Source organism: Hemitrygon akajei, chromosome 16 (assembly GCF_048418815.1).
Source record: "Hemitrygon akajei chromosome 16, sHemAka1.3, whole genome shotgun sequence".
NCBI lineage: Eukaryota > Metazoa > Chordata > Chondrichthyes > Myliobatiformes > Dasyatidae > Hemitrygon > Hemitrygon akajei.
Window position 1 is genome coordinate 30773175 of NC_133139.1, and position 20346 is coordinate 30793520.

A 20346-nucleotide genomic window follows, 5' to 3' on the forward strand; every position below is an offset into this window, starting at 1 on the left:
CTCTCCCCCTCTCTCTCTCTCCCTCTCTCTCCCCCCCCCACTCTCTCTCCCCCCCCCCCCTCTCTCCCCCCCCCTCTCTCTCTCTCTTTTTCAAACACCCCATGTCAAATTCTGGACATGTTTGTAAGACTAGGCAGTGGCATTCATTTCTGCATATGACCATCTGGAATTCCCTCACCAAACCTCTCCAACTTTGGTTGGAGAACTCAAGGTTCATCTCAAAACTAAGCTTTTAGTCACCTAACATAATATTTTCTATGACTCTTCGTCAAGTGGTGTTTTACAACACTCCCATGTCACAGCCTATAGGTTTTCTTATGTTCATCGAATATTGGAAGTGCACAGTGCTGAAGGAGGCCATTTGGTCCATCATGTCTATGCCAGCTCAATAAGGGCTACCCACCTTAACCTCACTTCCAGCTCCAGATCCTTAGCAAGCAGGTCATGGCTGTTCAACTATACTGTTTAAATGGGTTGAGGTTTCTGCATCTGCCACCCTACATATGGTGAATTCCAGACCCCTCGTGGCTGCTCAGTGAAAATAATCTTCCATACCTCTTCTCAAATCTTTCTGTCTTTAACTAAAATTTATATCCTAAATTTTTAAACCTTCAGCTAAGCGAGATAGTAACAGGTACATGTTAAGAGTGATTTTTTTTCCAGTTCTTAATCCTTTCAACTCTCTAGGCCTCTCAGACTTTTGTAGGGCTCAGTTAAGTCCTCTCAGCCTTTGCTGATTTAACTAAAACTATTTGCAGACTATTTATGGAAAAGAGTGAAACAGTCAACATTTTGGGCCAAGACCTGATGTAGGATCTTTCTTTTAAAACATAGAAATCCACAGCCTATTACAAGCCCTTCAGCCCACAATGTTGTGCTGACCATGTAACCTACTCTGGAAACTGCCTCGGATTTCCCTACCACATAGCCCTCTAAGAGTCTCTTAAAAGTACCTTTCTAAGAGCCTCTTAAAAGACGCTTTTGTATCAGCCTCTACCACCGTCGCAGGCAGTGCATTCCATGCACCCACCACTCTCTGTGTGAAAAACTTACCTCTGACATCCCCCTTGAAGCTACATCCAAGCACCTTAAAACTCTGCCCCCTCATGTTAGCCATTTCAGCCCTGGGAAAAAGCCTCTGGCTATCCATAAGATCAATGCCTCTCATCATCTTATCCACCTCTATCAGGTCATCTCTCATCCTCCGTCGGTCCAAAGAATAAAGACCAAGTTCACTCAACCTATTTTCATAAGGTACGCTCTCCAATCCAGGCAACATCTTTGTAAATCTCTTCTGCACTCTCTCTATGGTATCCACATCCTTCCAGTAGTGAGGTGACCAGAACTGAACACAGTACCCCAAGTGGGGTCTAACAAAGGTCTTGTAACAATACCTCGCTGCTCTTGAACTCAATCCCATGGTTGACAAAGGCCAACACACCATACACCTTCTTAATAGCACTGTCAACCTCCGCGGCCACTTTGACTGTCTTGTGGACACAGACCTCAAGATCTCGCTGATCCTCCACACTGCCAAGAGTCTCTTTTGCCTCTTCTTTGCTCAATCGACCAGTCGATATAGTATGTATCATCGTTAAGTAGAGTGCCCTCCCTTCCCTGTCAACCACGTGGCCAATTTATATTAAAAAGTGCCACATAGATGCAAGTTGTTACCACATAGTGGCAGAAGCTGACCTGGAAGCTCACACTGCCCATGGGCAGGTGGACAGATCCATCAACGCGGTTCAGATATTCAGCCACCAGGGCAGCACTGTGCACCACACAGTGGGCGGCCTCGGCAAAACTCTTCCTCTCAATGTGCTTCGTCACGATGTTCCGCAGCCACATCAGGCGAAGGTCCACGTAACTCTGCAAACCTTTTGCAGTCCTAGAGAAAGCACAAACCGCACACTGCAATAAATCACCTCGGCATCGCGCAGGATAGGGGCCATTCTTACTACCCATTCACGCAGCAACCTTTCTTAGCCTTGTTCATTAGTAGGTATGAAATATACCTTCCGTGGTGGAGGAGGAAAGGATTTACACCTACGGGCATAGCTATATCGCAGTGATTAGTGCTATTGTGTCACAGCTCCAGCAACGCAGGTTCGATCCTGACCCCAGCCACTGTCTGTGTGGATTTGCACTCTCCTGCTTTCCTCTCATCTTCCAAAATCACCATGGTAAATTAGGCCATAAGACCGTAAAATATAGGAACAGAATTAGGCTATTTGCCCCATTGAGTCTGTTCCACCATTTCATCATGGCTGATCAAAATTTCCTCTCAGCCCCCATTCTCCCGCCTTGCCCACCCATATCCCATCATACCCTGACCAATCAAGAGTCTATCAATCTCTAACTTGAATATACATAAAGACTTGGCCTCCACAGCTGCCCGTGGTGACAAATTCCACAGATTCACCACCCTCTGGATAAGTTAATGAACTTTAGGGCATTACTCATAATTTAGGTGGGTGGCTGGAGAATTGGGTGAAGCTGATGGGAGTGTAATGGGTCACAGGGAAATGGGGGGAAGGGATGGAGTTAATGGGAGTGTAATAGGTTACAGGGAAATAGGGGGAAGGGATGGAGTTGATGGGAGTGTAATAGCTTACAGGAAAATGGGGGAAGGGACGGGGTTGATGGGAGTGTAATAGGTTACAGGGAAATGGGGGAAGGGATGGAGTTAATGGGAGTGTAATAGGTTACAGGGAAATAGGGGGAAGGGACGGGGTTGATGGGAGTGTAATAGGTTACAGGGAAATGGGGGGAAGGGATGGAGTTAATGGGAGTGTAATAGGTTACAGGGAAATAGGGGGAAGGGATGGAGTTGATGGGAGTGTAATAGCTTACAGGAAAATGGGGGAAGGGACGGGGTTGATGGGAGTGTAATAGGTTACACGGAGATGGGGGGAAGGAACGGGGTTGATGGGAGTGTAATAGGTTATATGGAGATGGGGGGAAGGAACGGGGTTGATGGGAGTGTAATAGGTTACACGGAGATGGGGGGAAGGAACGGGGTTGATGGGAGTGTAATAGGTTACATGGAGATGGGGGGAAGGAACGGGTTGATGGGACTATTCTGTAAACTAGCATAGATTTGACAGAACAAATAGCCTTTTATATTGTAAGAATTTATCTTCCTGATTTGGAGACAGGTGAGAAGATCTGTGTGGTTTTGTTTGCTATTGTTGTAAACCTGAAATTATTGGAACATAAAGCAATAGCTAGAACTGGGAAAGTGCAGTGTCACCCATCTGGCTGGGTCTAAGTTATGTGCAAAGAGACCAGGACATGGATAGGATAGGTGATTATCAGTAATAAATAACACAGCTCTGGCCATGCGGAAATATCTGTCAGAGGATCCCGATAGATCATGGGTGACACTACTTTGAAGTTCACGGATGCTTCTGTTGCCAGATGGGACAATCTGATCCTTTCCTGGCTCCCTGTGCCGCAGCTTCCATCATCAGTGGGTTCATCTCAAGGGCCCACAGACCCGGTTCTAATAAAAGCTGCCAGATATTGAGGGTCAAAGGTAAATGGGCAATCCAGATTACCGGATCTGTCACTCAGCACTGTTTAAGCATGGAATATTAGTTAACAGAGAGATTGGAGTTTTCCAACAGGTCACCGACCCAGCACCACCACCACTCGGCAACCCTCTCACACACCATACACAATAGAGGGACAGTTCAATGTCCTCGAAGGCATTACCTGTACATGAGGTCAATCTGCATGTCCACATCATGGGGGAATTCCTGCAGCTTCACTATGTCACACAATACTCCATTCAAATTCTGCAAAAGCTCTTTCACCTGAAAGATCGTCACATTGTAATCATTAATTACCTCACTTAATTATTATACCATCAGTAAGACTGATCAGTTAATCTCACGAGAGTTGGTGCGGTCCCACTACAAACTGAGCTGCCGCTTCACATTTCTGATGACCCAGCTTCGGTCCTGATCTCTGAGATTTGCTCATTCTCCAAAAAATGTAAAGTGTCTGCTGTTTGGTATCTGTGGCTATGAGTTGGAGCAAAGAATATTGAATAATTTCACTTATAAATTTTTCTTTAGGTCTTCACCAAGTTAAATTTTCAGATATTAAATCTGCTCTCTTTCTTGCTCCCACCCTGACTGCAAAAAAGCTTCCTAATGACTGCTGGCATAGCCACACTCATTTTGCAGCAAGACAGAGAGAAAGGTGTTTTGGCTCAGGGAATACAAGTTGGACAGAGCCAGTCTACACTGGTGGCTGTCCCAGTCTTAGTGCCGAGAAGAACTCCACTGCCTCAACGGCTCTTTATGTTATCCACTGAGCTTCTGGTCCGATATGCCTCAGGTGAGGCAGAGTGGTAGAGGTAGACCCTCAGACCAGCTGGACCAACTCTAAAAGAATAGAGAAAGCCAAGACCAGGATTTTTGATCTGTTCTCATGCCCTGTATGTTATGCAGCACCCACTAAGACAAGTGTTGCTAATCTCCAACAACAGCCTGAAGGCCTCAAGCCAGATAATCAGAAGTACATGGGCAGGGCTCAGGCTGAATTCTCCTGACCTGATTCCCAGGCTGAGGTCCAGTCTGAAGATAGTCCTGAGACTGAATGCTTCAGAAGAATATTAGCACCTCAAGCCAGTAGTCAGAAACATTGACACCATCTGATTAACAACCAACAAGGCTGCTACACAAACAAAGCATAAATCTCACAGTTTCTACAAAACAAACATATCATTTGAGGCTTAGAGTTTGCTTACCTGCACAGGGAAACTGGTTCTCTCCATGGCCCTGTCTGTTCCCAGATAAGTTTGGATCATACCAAGGGATGTCTGGAGACATCGCTTATCCTGGTTGGATAGTTTCTCCGCCAAGGATGCCAGGCTTATGGTAATGTACATTTTAGCTTGTGGAAAATACTGAACACAAGTCCCAGGTTAGTAACAGAGTACCTAGAAAGTATTCTGCTCCATATTAAATATTAGATTTTATTGTTTGATTTTCACCTCCAGGTCTGATTTTCTATCAGCTCTTGGCAAAAGAGTGTAGACCCCTTTATCTTACACCCAAGAGATGCTGGAAATCCAGAGCAAAACACATAAAATGCTGGAAAAACTCAGCAGATCAGGTTCAATCTATGGAGAGGAATAAACAGTCGACATTTCCAGCCTAGACCCTTCATTGGGACTGACGAAAGGTCTTGGCCCAGAACATCGACTGTTTATTCCTCTCCATAGAAGCTGCCCTGACTTGCTGAATTCCTCCAGCAGTTTGTGTGTGTATCTCTTTATCTACAGTCTTTCTTCTATCTATCTTAATAGGTTTTTAATCCACCCCAAGCAAGTGGCTTCCTGTTCCGTACTGTTCCATCCCATGAGGAAATTGTTATCTGCGCCATAGTACCAAAAGATCTTACTATGGTTAAAACCCACAGAAGCTGGCGTAGGGATTCATACTGAATTGGCAAATGGAGGAACACCAACACAGAAACACTAACCAGAGCTCATGTGATCCCAACCACAGTTCACAGCAACTGTTACCATGGTATACACTTAGTTGCTGCTTTTGTTTCATCAACTTTAACTCAAATAAAAATAGAAATGCTGGAAATTCCCAGCAGGTCGGAGGTGGTTGCCTAAGCTCTTCAGTGTTTCCAACATTTTCAATTATTTAAATTTTAGATTTCCAGTATCCACATCTTTTTGTTTGATTTTCAACTAATTATTCAGCTTCTCTTGACGACAGCTGACACTCATAGTTTATATCCCAGATTACTGTGTAAGGTAAATGGTTTCTCACTCACTGCGCTGTAGCTCTGCCTCATGAGCAGGTAGAGGGAGGCCGAGGCCTGGAGCCGTGTACTCTGGAAGTGACTTGTGCATTTTTGTAGCAGCAGCAAGCACAGGTCCATGGGATGCTCCGAGTCCTCCTCAAACAGGGCCTCCGGAAACTGCAGCAGGGGCAAATACCAGCAGCCAGTTACCTCCACCAGAGCGACGGCCCAGAACAACAGCAGTCAGTGCTAACAGAGGCTTGGGCAATTCAGCAGCAATCGGTATTTGTTAAAACACTCGGACATAAATGCGAGTGCTATGCACACACAATCACGCATGTACAGCACGCACACATATGCTCATGCATTCAGACACGTGCTCAAACACTCATACATACAAGCTTACATAGGCAACATGCAAACACACACACACACACACACACACACACACACACACACACACACACACACACACACACACACACACACACACACACACACACACACACACACACACACACACACACACACACACACACACATATATATATATATATATATATATCCAAATAGAAACACAGACTATATACAGATTTGCAAACAGACAAACTGCAGAACTGAGATAATTCCTTCACAAGTTGATGTCCTTTTCCACACTCACGGAATCCAACTTTATTCTAATCAGAGGAATTTTGCCCCACCCAAGTCTTCAGGAAAAGAGGACTGCATCTGCAGTGGAACCTCGGGGGAACAGAGAACTGGAGGGATGCAAATGGACAGAAAGTGAAGGAGGGACGGAGTCAGGAAGCAGGCTAACTGAGTCCGAAATGCAGCAGAGAAGCTGAGGGCAACTGAGCAAAGAAAATGTAACACGTTACTGAATCATCTTTATGGGACTTTTTGAAGGGGTGGGAAATGGAAACAACAGGGCCTGAAATTATATTGCACACCAAAGGGTGTAGCTGTGGCACACTGAAGGAAGGCTGGTCATAGGAGTGCTGATGTAACCTTCAGTACTGTTTGAGGTCGTGAATGGTTTACTGGGATGAAACGTGCTGTCAGCATCTCTAGCTTAGCATGTTTTAGGTGGGAGAGGTGGGGTTTGGAGATGGGGGTCAGTGGTTGCAGACTCAAATGAGACTGCAGCTCATTTACTAAATTAAGGTCTAGAGTTTTATTGGCAAAGAGGCAAGTGGGGGGGGGGAGGGGCGTATGGAGAAAGCAGTCAGCGATCAGATTAGTGGCGAAAGAGTATCAGGAGCTCCACATAGGTACTTGGACAACTGTTGGGTTGAAGCATCAATGATTGTTCAGGGTGGAGAGTGAAGTTAGGAAAGCAGGGCTAGCACTGTTGATGAAAGACAATGCGTGTGTGCTGGAGAGAGAATAACCTTAAAGGGCAAATGACAGAAACTGTTAGAAACAGCAAACAGTAAGAAGATACTGAAGGGGAGAAATATAGAGGAACAAAAATATACAGAAGTTAAAAGATGCAAAAACTATAGGATAGTAATAATGGGGCACTTTTATTAGCCCAAAGTAAACTATGATCATAATGCTGTTAAGGACTGGGAAAGTGAAAATTTTTTAAAACGAGTTCCAGATTATTTTTTAGAGCAGTGCGCCCAATGAAGAAGAATCCATTCTCGGATCTGTTTCTGGGGAATGAAGATGAGTCAACCTCACCAGGTTTCAACAGGAACGCGTTTCATATCGTAAGATTTAGGTTAGTCGTAAGAAAAAGCGAAGAAACGATTAAATGTAGAAATAATTGGAGGAAGAGCTTGGGATGAGAATTGCTGGGTAAAAGGGAAGGCTGACAGGTCAAAAGAACAATGGACTGCTTTTAAAGAAGGAATGGTTCTGCTGCAGTGAGGCAAATTTCCATGAGTGTCAAAGGTAGATGAAGCAAAAGTAGAGCTCCCTGGTTGATGCAAGAGTCACAGTGAAGGAAAAGGAAAAAAATGTACTTCATGTGACAAATGTTAGATTGCAAATAGCAGCAAGAACCCGACAGATTGCAAAAGGATCGGGAGGGAAGTAAAAACACAAATAAGAGAAGCAGAGCAAGAATGTAAGAAAAAGATTAGCTGGCAGCATAAATGGGAATCAGCCCCATTGATGGGGAAATAGAAACCATCAAGGTCAAAAAGAGAAGAGATGCTGAGGTCACTGCTGGGGTATTAAATTAATACTTATCATCAATCTTCACAGGCAAAGAGAGTGCTTAGTAAGTCGTGCCAAAAGAGGAGATAACTGAGACTGTGAAAATGTTAAAGATTGATATCATGGTGGTACTAGAAAATTTGGCAGACTTAAAGAGGGTAAATCATGAGGATCAGAACTGATGCATCATAAGATTTTAGGGAAAGTTTGTGGAGAAAACCGTGGAATCACCGATCACAATCTTTTAAAACTCTTTAGATATGTGGGTGATACCAGAGGACCATAGGAAGAATATTACTCCCTTTTTCAAGGACAGGCCAAGCAGCTACAGACCATTCTGTTTAACTTTGGAGGTGGGAAAGCTTTTAAAAATATTGATCTAGGGTGGGAGTAAAAAGCATTGCAAAGAAAATAGATTAATTAAGCCGGCATGGACTTATTAAGGGCAAATCATGTTGAGTAAATATGAACGAGTTTTTTGATGAGGTAGCAGACTTGAAGGGTAGTGCTGCCAAAGTTCAAACTTTCAAAGTAAATTTATTAGCAATGTAAATACATGTCACCAAACACTACCCTGAGATTCATTTCCTTGCAGGCATTCACATTAGAACAAAGGAATACAATAAAATCAACACAAAGCTACACACAAACAATGACTGTCAAGCAGCCAATGTGACTGGACACAAGCTCCAGAAGGTCTTTGATAAGGTGCAACATAGCAACCTTATCAAAAGGAGACATTGATAGTATGCATATCAAGTTGACTAAGTAGCAGATTACAGGGGTTTATGCATATAGACATAAGGCGACTAATGGTATTCTCCAGGCATCATTGTTAGGAAGGCCATTTTTTTTTCTGATTTGTATCAATGAGTTAGACTTAGGGTTACAAACCCATAATCTCTAAATTAATGTACAACTCAAAACTTGGTAGTATTGTGAGCAATGAAGAGGATAGCGATAGCAACATAAATAATGGGCAGGCAGATGGCAGAAGTTGTTTAATGTGGAGAAACATGAACTAATGCATTTTATTCAGAAAAAGAAGGAGAAGTAATATAAAGGAAATTGTTCTAAAAGGCATGCAGGAGTAAAAGAATCAAGGAGAAGGGTGTGTGTACAAATCATTGGCCGTCACAGGGTGGTTAAAAAACCTGTAAGTTGTATACAGTTCTGGATTTTATCAGCTGAGGCATAGAGAATGAAAGTAAAGCAATACCGAACCTTTACATAACATGGGTGCAGCCTCAGCTGGAAGAATTAACGTTCATTTCTGATCGCCGCTTTCGAAAGGGTATGATGCATTAGACAGGGTACAGAAAAGATTTACGAAACAGGTTCTTGGAATGAGGTGGCACAATTCAAAGGATAAATTTTGAGAAGCTGGAGCTGCTTCTTTTGAAGGAGGGAAGGTTGAGGAAGGATTTGACAGAAGTATGTAAAATGGTGAGGGTTCAGTATAGAGTAGATAGAGGAAGCATTTTTCCTCTGGCTGGAGTTTTGAGGGAATGAGGACAGAGATATAGCTTAAGAGTTAAGAGAATTAAGAGCAACAAGAAGATTTTTTTTACACACAGTGTGTGACAGTAATCTATAATGACTTGTCTCTAGGTGAAGAGGAGGTGGTTTCAATTTTGGCCTTCAAGAAAGAAATGGATATACACATAGTGCAAAAAAATGCAAGACTATGAAGAATGGATTCATGAGTGGAACTATTCAGTTGCTCTGAAAGAGAGCTAGTGCAAACGTGATGGGCCAAATGGCCCTCCTTCCATGCAGTAACTATCCCTGAGGGAGTTGGCATTGTTATTGTCACTGTTTTTATCTGCGGATGAGCAGTTTGGGGATTGTTATCATCACTGTTCTTTTTTTCTCTGAGTGAGGGGGCCAGGGAGTTTTATTATCACTGTTTTTTCTGTGTGGAGAGTTGGGGGAGTTTTGGGGTGCGCGTTTTGCTTCTTTCCTTTTTCGTGCCGGGGGGAGGGGGAAGTTGATGTCTTTTATCAACTCCCATGGTCTTTTGTATTTCATGGCTGACTGGAGAAGACAAAAATCAGAGTTGTATTGTACATGCATCCTTTGACAATAAAATGAACCTTTGAACTTTAAATACTTTGTTCTGAACAGTCCTCGCTATATGCCTACTTAGGGGTCAAAACGTATTTCATTTCATTCCCACATTAAGCAATTCCCTCATTGACAATGTTCATGAAATCCCTGGTTACCTTTGCAATGATGGCCCGCTGGGTGTTGAAACAGTTTTTTAGGTACAGGATGCTCTGGTTGCAGGACAAGCTGTGAAACAAGACCTTCAGGACCCCTGTGACCACAGACTTGAACTCGGGCATTGGGCCGCTCAGCTGGAAAGATGAAAATGTTTTAAAATATTTGATGGAAATCAGTTCTGGAATGTTGTGGCCCTGCGTCCTTCCTCTCTTACCCCAAGAATGAAACCCAAGGTTTGAATCATTCAAACACATATACAGCTTGCTAAACAAGGCGCTCTTGGTAATGGTGCTTGAATCTTATCTGGACCTTGAAATATCTAATAGGTCCAACACACAATATTAATTAATAAGTAAACCTTTCAGTTAATATTCCCATTATATTTGAGTCGGGGAATAGTGAACTGTTTGTGTAACTATGACCGCAAAAGCATGTAACTAGAGAGGCCAACTTTACTAAACATAGAACTGGCAACCGCAGGGCAAAACAATCAGATGAAAAGTGAACTATTAAGTAGACATCAGCAGATTAAACATTATAATGCTGACAGTTTGATTTTGGAACTATTCCTGACTTAACAAGTCCGATCCAGGGACACTTCCTCTGATTTTGAGATTCAGTGGAACAGTAAAGGTAGAATTCAAGAGAAAAGTACAATTCCATTTCTAACTGCTTGAGAGCGATTTGCATGTATTATGGGGAGACACATTGGCACAGCTCATAGAGCTGTGCCTCACAGTCTCGGGTTCAATCCTGTTCTCAGGTACTGTCTATGTGGAGTTTTCTCGCACCCCTCCTTCCCATGAACACATGGGATTTCTCCAGTTTCCACCCATGAGCCAAAGACAACTGAGTTGGTAGATTGGTGGCCGATGTAAGTTGAAGCTCTTGTGAAGGTGACTGGGGAGGGTGGATGACAACGTGGGGAGAATAATATGGGATTAATGTAGGATTGGTGAGAGTGCACGGCTGCTGGTTGGCATGGATTGGTGGGCTGAAGGATCTGTGCTGTATCCCTCTCTGACTCCACGACTCAATGAACCTCCCAATTGTTGAGCATGATGGCGGTGGGGGGGATGTGGCTCAGTGTGGGTGGAGAGAAGACATTGTACCTCATACCTGGATCAACAGCTCTAGGGTATCTAACACAATCAGGTTGGTCTCCACAGTTAGGTTCCCATTGATCAAGGCTTCCTGCTCCAGTTCCAACTTCAACCTGAGATTACAGAGATAGGCAGAGAGTCATTAGATTAGCATTAGAGTTGGAAGCAAGCTGTGCCAACCTCCGATCTGGTTCAAAGAGGCCAAGGCGTGTAACAATAATTGGCTGGGGTGTATTGGGAGGGTTGAACAAAAATTAGGTCTGTGGAAACACCACCCTCTGTCAATAACTGGGAAAAGCTTTACCATCAAGTGTGATGTGCTTTTAGGGCATGGATGTGGCCTGTTCCACACTCCTCCACCTCAGTAATCACCAGTCCATCTGTAGGCCCAGGATGGAGTCAGTCCGATGGGCCATGATACACAACTCCCCAGAGAATGGAGGCAAAAGTGTAGCCCATGTTGCCCTCATCCTGATGTGTGTGGTTGCATCAGGGTGTACACGAATCCAAAGTAGGTGGGCATACGTGTTGCTAATGCTGAAGTTCTACCAGTCCCTGGTATCCCCATTGCCACACAATGTCTGGGCCAGCTAGACATTGCTGCACTACCTATCCTTTGTGAAAAGAGTTCTTCCAAGCTAACACCCTTGACCACACGCACATCAAGCAGTGTGGGGTAGAACCTCCATGGAAACTATGGGGTGGTCCTTTCAGCAAATTGTCCTTATCATCTCTCAGAATTCACTAAAAAACCCCAAAGACCTTGGCTGGCAGTAAGAGGGGCCTTCACAATCAGATCCTTCCTTTTAGATGACGTATCACTCCTAAAGCATTCTGCCCTCCACACGCAGTGGTGGGGAAGAGACAGTCACCTGCTGCTTTGCAGACTGTGGATTTGACAAGAAGGTGTGGAAAAGGATGGAGAGTCCATGTCTCGGTTCATTCCCAGTACCAGCGTAACAGAGGACTCGCTAATCTTTGGTTGTTCTCAGGGGCAACACTGAGACAGATCAGGTACTGCTGGGTCTGAATGAAACTTGGTGTTTCAGCGCAGTGAGATGTCCGTAAAGGAATGCTGCCAATTGGAGGAATATGTACTGAGGGATGCGCTAAAGCTCGTTGCAGCCAAAGCTAAGACTCTATGGGGAACGACCACAGTCTGGACCCTTTCCTCTACTGCATATGGAGGAGCTGGGTCAGGTGAGGAAGCCCCTCAAACAATGAAAGGGTGTATCACCCCAGGAGCCACGTAAGTGGTAATGGTGTTTGGTTTTTAAAAATAAGTTAAAATCAGAATCAGGTTTAATATCTCCAGCATATGTCATGAAATTTGTTAACTTTATGGCAGTAGTACAATGAAATACATGATAAATAAATATAGAGAAAAATACTGAAATTACAGTAAGTATATATATGTCTATTAAATAGCTAAGTTAAATAAGCAGTGCAAAAAAAGAGAAATTAAAAAGTAGGGAGGTAGAGTTCATGGGTTCAATGTCCATTTAGAAATCAGATGGCTAAGATGAGGGGAAGAATCTGATCCTGAATTGCTGAGTGTGTGCCTTCAGGCTCCTGTAACAATAAGAAGAGGGCACGTGCTGGGTGGTCGGTGCCCTTAATGATGGATGTCACCTTCTTATGGCATCACTCCTTGAAGATGTCTTGGATACTACGGAGGCTAGTACCCATGATAGAGCTGACTAATTTTACAAGGTTCTGCTTACATTATTACTGAATATTACATTATTCTTAAATTACAGCATGTAATGACAATGAATGTGAACAGTCTGCACTATTTCTTCTTTTATTATGAATAAAGCTTATTATTGAAGTATAAAAAATGGTGATTTATATACTAAACAATTTACATTATGCAAAGCAGAACGTCTCTTTATGTGTTTACCTCCATGCAGACAGACAGCAACTCCACAGAGGCCTCTGAAACTCTCTCTCTTAAATATCATTACAGTATATACACATCAAATGGTTGGTGAAATGGTACAATTCCAAAAAGGGTTCACATCTAAAGTAAGCTCATTTACATCTGTCACAGGCAGAATAAACTATCCTTTTAGCCTCCTGTAGATTTGACTGATTCTTCCTTGACAGAGCAATTACTCCGAAACCACTTGTCTACTTTAGGGTGTGTGGAGTTCCATTTCCCAACTTCACAGAGGTGGAAGGAGACAAAAAGGAGATTTCCCATGGCTTTACGATGATTTAGGTAACGCACAGAAAAGTGGCAACAAAGGTTGTATATAAAATTATGACAGGCATAGATAGGGTAAAGGTTGGGATGGGACTAAGTAGATTAATAGTTCAGCACAGACTAGATGGGCTGAAGGCCATCATAAAGCATTAAGGCCTGTTTCTGTGCAATAGTGTTCTATAACTATGATTCTATGAGAGAAAGACAGGATGTGAATGAATCACTATCAAAACGTATTGTCCCCAGTGGTGCTGCTCTGGAACCTCAGAATGGGGAACATTAAGAAATAGAAGTTGGAGGGGGGGGTCAGGAGAAGTTGGAGGATTCAGAGTAAACTCCAGAATTAGAGTGGAAATGCTGATCAGTTCAGTGGAATGCATGGAGAGAGTACTATGGGTAGAGGGAATCAGACTTTTGCTTTCTGTGGTGACTTTGCGTGAGCTACGAGTAGCTTCAGAAACAGCCACAATGACAATCAGCAGTAACAGGAATGAGCTGAAAGGGGAAGCAGGCAGCCACGCAAAGGCTAATGTCAAGCATGCAAACACACACACACACGTGCACACACATACACGGAAGGACGCAAGGACATACTGTTACACAGATGAGTAAGGTCACATCGGGGTGAATCTAGCATTGAGTCTGAAATAGATTGCATTGAATTGACAGCCCATCTTAAAGCATTGAGGCAAACTTCAGTAGAACATGATGAAAAGTGGCTGCCAATTCACATGCATCTGTTTCAGAATCAGAATCAGAATCAGGTTTATCATCACCGGCATGTGACGTGAAATTTGTTAACTCAGCAGCAGCAGTTCAATGCAATACAGAATACAGCAGAGAGAGAGAGAAAAAAATATATAATAATAAATAAAATGAAACATAATAATAAATAAACAAGCAAAACAATTACATATATTGAATAGATTATTTAAAAATGTGCAAAAACAGAAATACTGTATATTAAAAAAAGTGAGGTGGTGTCCAAGGGTTCAACGTCCATTTAGGAATCGGATGGCAGAGGGGAAGAAGCTGTTCCTGAATCACTGAGTGTGTGCCTTCAGGCTTCTGTATCTCCTACCTGATGGTAACAGTGAGAAAAGGGCTTGCCCTAGGTGCTGAAGGTCCTTAATAATGGACGCTGCCTTTCTGAGACACCGCTCCCTAAAGATGTCCTGGGTACTTTGTAGGCTAGTACCCAAGATGGAGCTGACTTTCAGTCCTGTACAGTAGCCCCTCCATACCAGACAGTGAGCCGTTGTCTTTATGACTACATCAATATGTTGGGACCAGGTTAGCTCCTCAGAGATCTTGACACCTGTGGTGAACTAGATATACCTGTCTGACTGCTCCTGTGGCTCCTCCCAAGACCCTGCTGACTGCCCCTGTGGCTCCTCCCACAGACCCCTGTATAAAGGCGACTGTGGCCTGCTGCTCTCCCTCATTTTCCCCAGGATGTAGTGTTGTTCTTCAGTCAATAAAAGCCGATATCTCACTTCCTAAGTCTCGGCGTGAGTTATTGATGGTGCATCAACACCCAGGAACTTGAAGCTGCTCACTCTCTCCACTTCTGATCCCTCTATGAGGATTGGTATGTGTTCCTTCATCTTACCCTTCCTGAAGTCCACAATCAGCTCTTTCATCTTATTGATGTAGAGTGCCAGGTTTTGCACTCTTAGTTAAAAATAATTTAATCCCATGTACAAATAGACACAAATGCGCATGTCAGTAACTACACTAAGTACATCATAACCAAAAATACAAAGAATGTTGAGAAAGGGACTTCCTTACTTTTCTCTGCCAATAGGTTGGCGCCATTGTGTCAGGTCCTTTCTCCAGCGTAACTTCTCATGAAGGCCCATCCCCGAGAACCACCTGTCAATTCCTGAAACAAACAACTTAATTTAGTCACGTCAAAGAGTAGACTTGGCCAGAGTAAGACTTCCATATTTCTTGCAATTTCTGCTCCATTGGCCAAATTTTAGGTACGGGGCATCTATCTCAACAGTGAAAATCAGGGTTGTTTTTACATACCAGACCTCCTTTAAATTTTGCATTTTGTGAGCAGCTCTGCAAAAGTGTCAAATAGCCTTCTGGTGTCATTGATTCCACCATTCAACAACCTAAGGCAGCTTGCTGAGTTCAACAACAGCACTTCACATTTATTCAGCAGCCCTATTGCAATAAAATAGCCCAAGGTGCTTCGTAGAAATGGCATCAAACAAAACTTGTCCCCCAAGTCACAGAAAATAACAACAGGCCAGTCTCAAAGAGAGAGAGAAAAAATTAAAAAGCGTCTCAAATAAGGTGAGAAGACCAAGAGGCTTTGGGGAGGGGGACGGAGTTCAGAGTTCAGGGCCTCGACAACTGAGGCACGGGATCCAATGGTGAACAAAGAAATCTTGGAATACTCAGTAATGTCAGCCATTTGAGTTATTGGTCCCAGTCACTGATAGAATGGGTGAGGATGGGTGTAAATCAAACCTATTGTAAGTACAATTGTAACACACGAATACACATTTTAAATATCCACTGTGACAATCCTACATGGTACATTCACACTTACAGTAGGAGAAATAGAGAAGTAATAAGCACATTATATGTGTAGGCCTCTGTTAGACCATGGATTTGTGCCTTGGAAAGTTTCCAGGGCGCAAGCCTGGGCAAGGTTATTTTTATGGAAGACCAGCAGTTGCCCAAGCTGCAAGTCTCCCCTCTCCACGCCACCGATGTTGTCCAAGGGAAGGGCATTAGGACCAATACAGCTTGGCACCGGTGTCGTCGCAGAGCAATGTGTGGTTAAGTGCCTTGCTCAAGGACACACTCGCAGCCTCAGCCAAGGCTCGAACTAGCGACCTTCAGATCACTAGACGAACGCCTTAACCAATTGGCCACGCACCAACACGCACATTATATAAATACAAGGTAAAACCCAACATTTTCCAATGACGAGTTTGAGGGGCAGACAATGTCCTGTATTTTATTGGTGGGAGGGACGACCACCTGCAGGAAAAACGTTCCCCATGATGGGGAAGTCTATTACAGGGCTCATAGTCTCAAGATGCTGCTGTCACAACCATAGACTCTGCTGTGGAGTCTGGGCACCCTCACTGAAGGCGATAGTCAATCACTCTCATGAGTATGCACGGTCCACTCAATTTGTGTTTCATTGTGGTTGTCCCTTCCTTTCGTTTCAGTGTTGTCGAGTCTTGAGTGAAGCACAACAGTAATACCCTCTGCTTACCTTGTTTATTGATCTGGGAAGGAAGACTACAGTTTAGATAGACGCTGTAAAGGAGTGGAATGTATTTAGTATTAAGTTATTGCTTCCGAGCCACATTGTTGGCATTAGCTTTCAGTTTGAGAGTTTTAGTTAACGGCCTGATTGAGTTTGTGTTTATTATTTTTCCTTTGTTCTGCACAGCTCTTAGTAAAATTTAGTGAACTGTTCAATCTGCTTCAGTGTCTCTCCCCCTGCACTTGGACCATAACTGGACTAGGAGAGGCCTGAACATGTAATCGTCGGAAGTCAATCTCCCATGTAATGATTAGCACATTGCTTTATAGTATAGGCAACCTGGATTCATTTCCCGCTTCTGTCTGTAAGGAGTTTGTACGTTCTCCCCGTGAACGTGTGGGTTTCCTCCGGGTGCTCCGGTTTCCTCCCACTTTCCAAAGATGTATCGGTTCTCCAGTTTCCTCCCACTTTCCAAAGATGTATCGGTTGGTAGATTAATTGATCATTGTAATTTATCCCGTGATTATGCTGGGATTAAAAATTGGGTAGTAAAGAAAGCTTTTGGCACATTGGCCTTCATAAATCAAAGTATTGAGCACAGGAGATGGGATATTATGTTGAAGTTGTATAAGACATTGGTGAGGCCTAATTTGGAGTATTGTGTGCAGTTTTGGTCACCTACCTACAGGAAAGATGTAAATAAGGTTGAATGAGCACAGAGGAAATTTACAAGGACATTACGGGGTCTGGAGGACCTGAGTTATAAGGAAAGATTGAATAGGTTAGGGATTGAACAGTCAGTGCTCACTTAGAATCACTGTTATTACAGACCACAAACCAAGCCAGAAACTGTGGTGTTGAGATGGACTCTGACTTAAATTTTAACTGCCACATTTAAGACAATTACACAGACAGCCTACTACTATCTTAAAAATATAATGAGAGTTAGAGGCCTTATGCCTCAGCAAGATCTAGAAAAACTCATCGATGTATTTATTTTTAGTAGGCTTGACCACTGTAATGGCGTTTTCATGGGTCTCTGTAAAAATTCCCTCAGGCACTGCTGCTAGAGTCCTCACCAAGACCAAGAAAGTAGAACGTATCACTCCAGTTCTCAGATCACTACACTGGCTTCCCGTCCATCAGAGGATAGAGTTTAAAATAGTGCTACTGGTTTATAGAGCACTGAGTGGTTTAGGGTCAAAATACATCTTGGATCTCTTGCCGCATTATGAACCTTCCCGAGCTCTCGGGTCGTCTGGGGCAGGTCTGCTTACCAGGGTCAAAACTAAACATGGTGAAGCAGCTTTTAGTTACTCTGCTCCACATATCTGGAATAACCTTCCAGATGATCTGAAGTCTGCCCCAACTTTAAGTTCTTTTAAGTCGAGGCTTAAAACTTTTCTTTTTGCTGTAGCTCTTAATTAGAATCTCCTGCACTGTAACTTTTATTTCTTTATTGTTATGTGTGACTTTATCTCTTTATATCGTCTGAAATTTGATGTTTGATTTTTATATCTTGTTTTATGTAAAGCACTTTGAACTGCCTTGCGTTTGAAAGGTGCTCTACGAATAAACTTGCCTTTATTCCCTGGAATGTATATGTTTAAGATGAGATTTAATCGAGGTATAAAAATTATGAGGGGCGTAGACAGGGTAAATGCAAACAGGCCTTTTCCACTGAGGTTGGGTGGGTCTACAACTAGAGGTCATGGGTCAAGGGTGAAAGGTGAAAAGTTTAAAGGGTACATGAGGGGAAACTTCTTCACTCAGACGGTCGCCAGAGAGTGGAATGAGCTGCTAGCACAAGTTGTTCATGAAAGCTCAATTTCAACGTTTAAGAGAAGTTTGGATAGGTACATGGATGGTAGGGGTATGGAGGACTATGTTCCTGGTGGGAACAGGCACTTTAAATGGCTCAGCACAGACTAGATGGGCCAAAGGGCCTGTTTCTGTGCTGTAATTTCTGTACCTCTATACTGGATGGTGTGGCTGGAAGGACTGGAAGGACCAATGTAGAGTGAGAGGAAGACAACTTTTCCAGGAATTAAGGTGGGTGAAGAGACACTGGAAACTGAACCTGAAAGAAGGGTAACTGGTACTAACACCCACTGTAGGAGACGGTAACTCCCTCACCTGTATATTCCCGGCGGTTCATCATTTCCCGCCGGGCTCCTGTAGTTCCAAAAATGTTCTCCTCGAGCCGTAACTTCATGTCTCTGGACTTCCTATAGATGACGCTGCTGATCTGTTCTGTGGACGGCTGGCCCTATGAACAGAGGGAATGTCAGCTCATTCTCTCCTCGCTCCCGTAATGAAGCCGGTTTGCTCAGGGAGCACCTCCTGGAGGCCATTCAGCCCACAGCAATTGCTCCTCCTGCAGACTGTACTCTTCTACTTTACCAAATGAAATGACCCGTGTGTTCAGTACGCAAGGCAGGTTTTTCACCATATACTTCAGTATATGTGACAATAATTGTGGGGCGGCACAGTGGCGTAGTGGTTAGCACAATGCTTTACAGTACAGGCGACCGGGGTTCAATTCCCACTGCTGCCTGTAAGGAGTTTGTACGTTCCCCCGTGGGTTTCCTACGGGTGCTCTGGTTTCCTCCCACAGTCCAAAGACCAGTTGGTAGGTTAATTGATGAATGTAAACTGTCCCAGGATTAAATCGGGGATAGCTGGGTGACAGCTCAAAAGGCCAGAAGGGCCCATTCTCAATAAATAAATAAAATAAAGAATAAACTGATTCAATTCATCAATTTACCACAGTCTGTGCTGAGAGAGTATAGAACGAGGACAGTGGCTTTGTTAGCGGCAGTGTGCAGTTTTCATAATTTTTTTTTCATTATTATTGATAAAAGATGTGCAGGCAGTGTCACAGCCTCAACAAAGTATCGGACCGCTCCCCACTTCCGCAGAATGCGAGGGCTTCAGTACCTCTCTGCCTGGGTGCTGGAGGAGAGGGGGCATTAAAGCAAGCTTTGTGTAGACAAGGGAGATGAGTGAGTTTATTAATAGGTAGCAGATATAGGAGCACAATACACAGGAGCAGAAATAGGCTATTCATCCCATCGAGCCTGCTCTGATATCTGATCACTGCTTATTTATTTTCCCTCTCAGTTTCATTCTCCTGCCTCTCCCCATAACCGTAATGCCCTTACTAATCGCAAATCTATCAATCTCCACTTTAAATATACCCAACGACTCCACAGCCGTCCGCAATAATGAATTCAATCCCTGGCTAAAGAAAATTCTCCATGTCTCTGTTATCTTTCTACTCTGAGGCTGTGTCCTCTGGTTCTAGACTCTGTCACTGTTGGAAGCATCCTCTCCATGTCCACTCTGTCTTGTTCCTTACAACTTCAGATGTGTCTGTGGATAGACTTAAAGCTCAGCACATAGGGCCGGGTTGCTTCTGACTGAGGACAATAACTGCTCCACAATACGATACAGTTTCAACTCTGCCTTTCCTCTCTGTGCCAGGTTGAGAGGGACCCCAATCTCAGCAGGCATCCTTTCTACTCCCTCTCTCTCTGTGCTCATTTACAGTTTATACTCACATCATTTGACTTTGATTTATTTCTCAGAAGATGCACATAGAAACAGCAGTCAGCAGCAGCAGGCCATTC

At 43.6% G+C, this 20346-nt stretch overlaps 1 protein-coding gene across 1 annotated transcript in view; it reads right to left on the minus strand.

Annotated features, from left to right (window-relative positions):
- The window catches only part of LOC140739928 (dedicator of cytokinesis protein 7-like), a 222135-nt gene that overhangs the window by 20336 nt on the left and 181453 nt on the right, over positions 1 to 20346 (minus strand). Inside the window, exons 31-38 of the mRNA XM_073068608.1 lie at positions 18851 to 18983; positions 15268 to 15361; positions 11284 to 11380; positions 10164 to 10298; positions 5803 to 5949; positions 4760 to 4918; positions 3718 to 3818; positions 1696 to 1888 (exon numbers count right to left, since the gene is read on the minus strand). Of these exons, the coding sequence (XP_072924709.1) occupies positions 1696 to 1888; positions 3718 to 3818; positions 4760 to 4918; positions 5803 to 5949; positions 10164 to 10298; positions 11284 to 11380; positions 15268 to 15361; positions 18851 to 18983 (1059 nt within the window). The remainder of the gene's footprint in view (positions 1 to 1695; positions 1889 to 3717; positions 3819 to 4759; positions 4919 to 5802; positions 5950 to 10163; positions 10299 to 11283; positions 11381 to 15267; positions 15362 to 18850; positions 18984 to 20346) is intronic.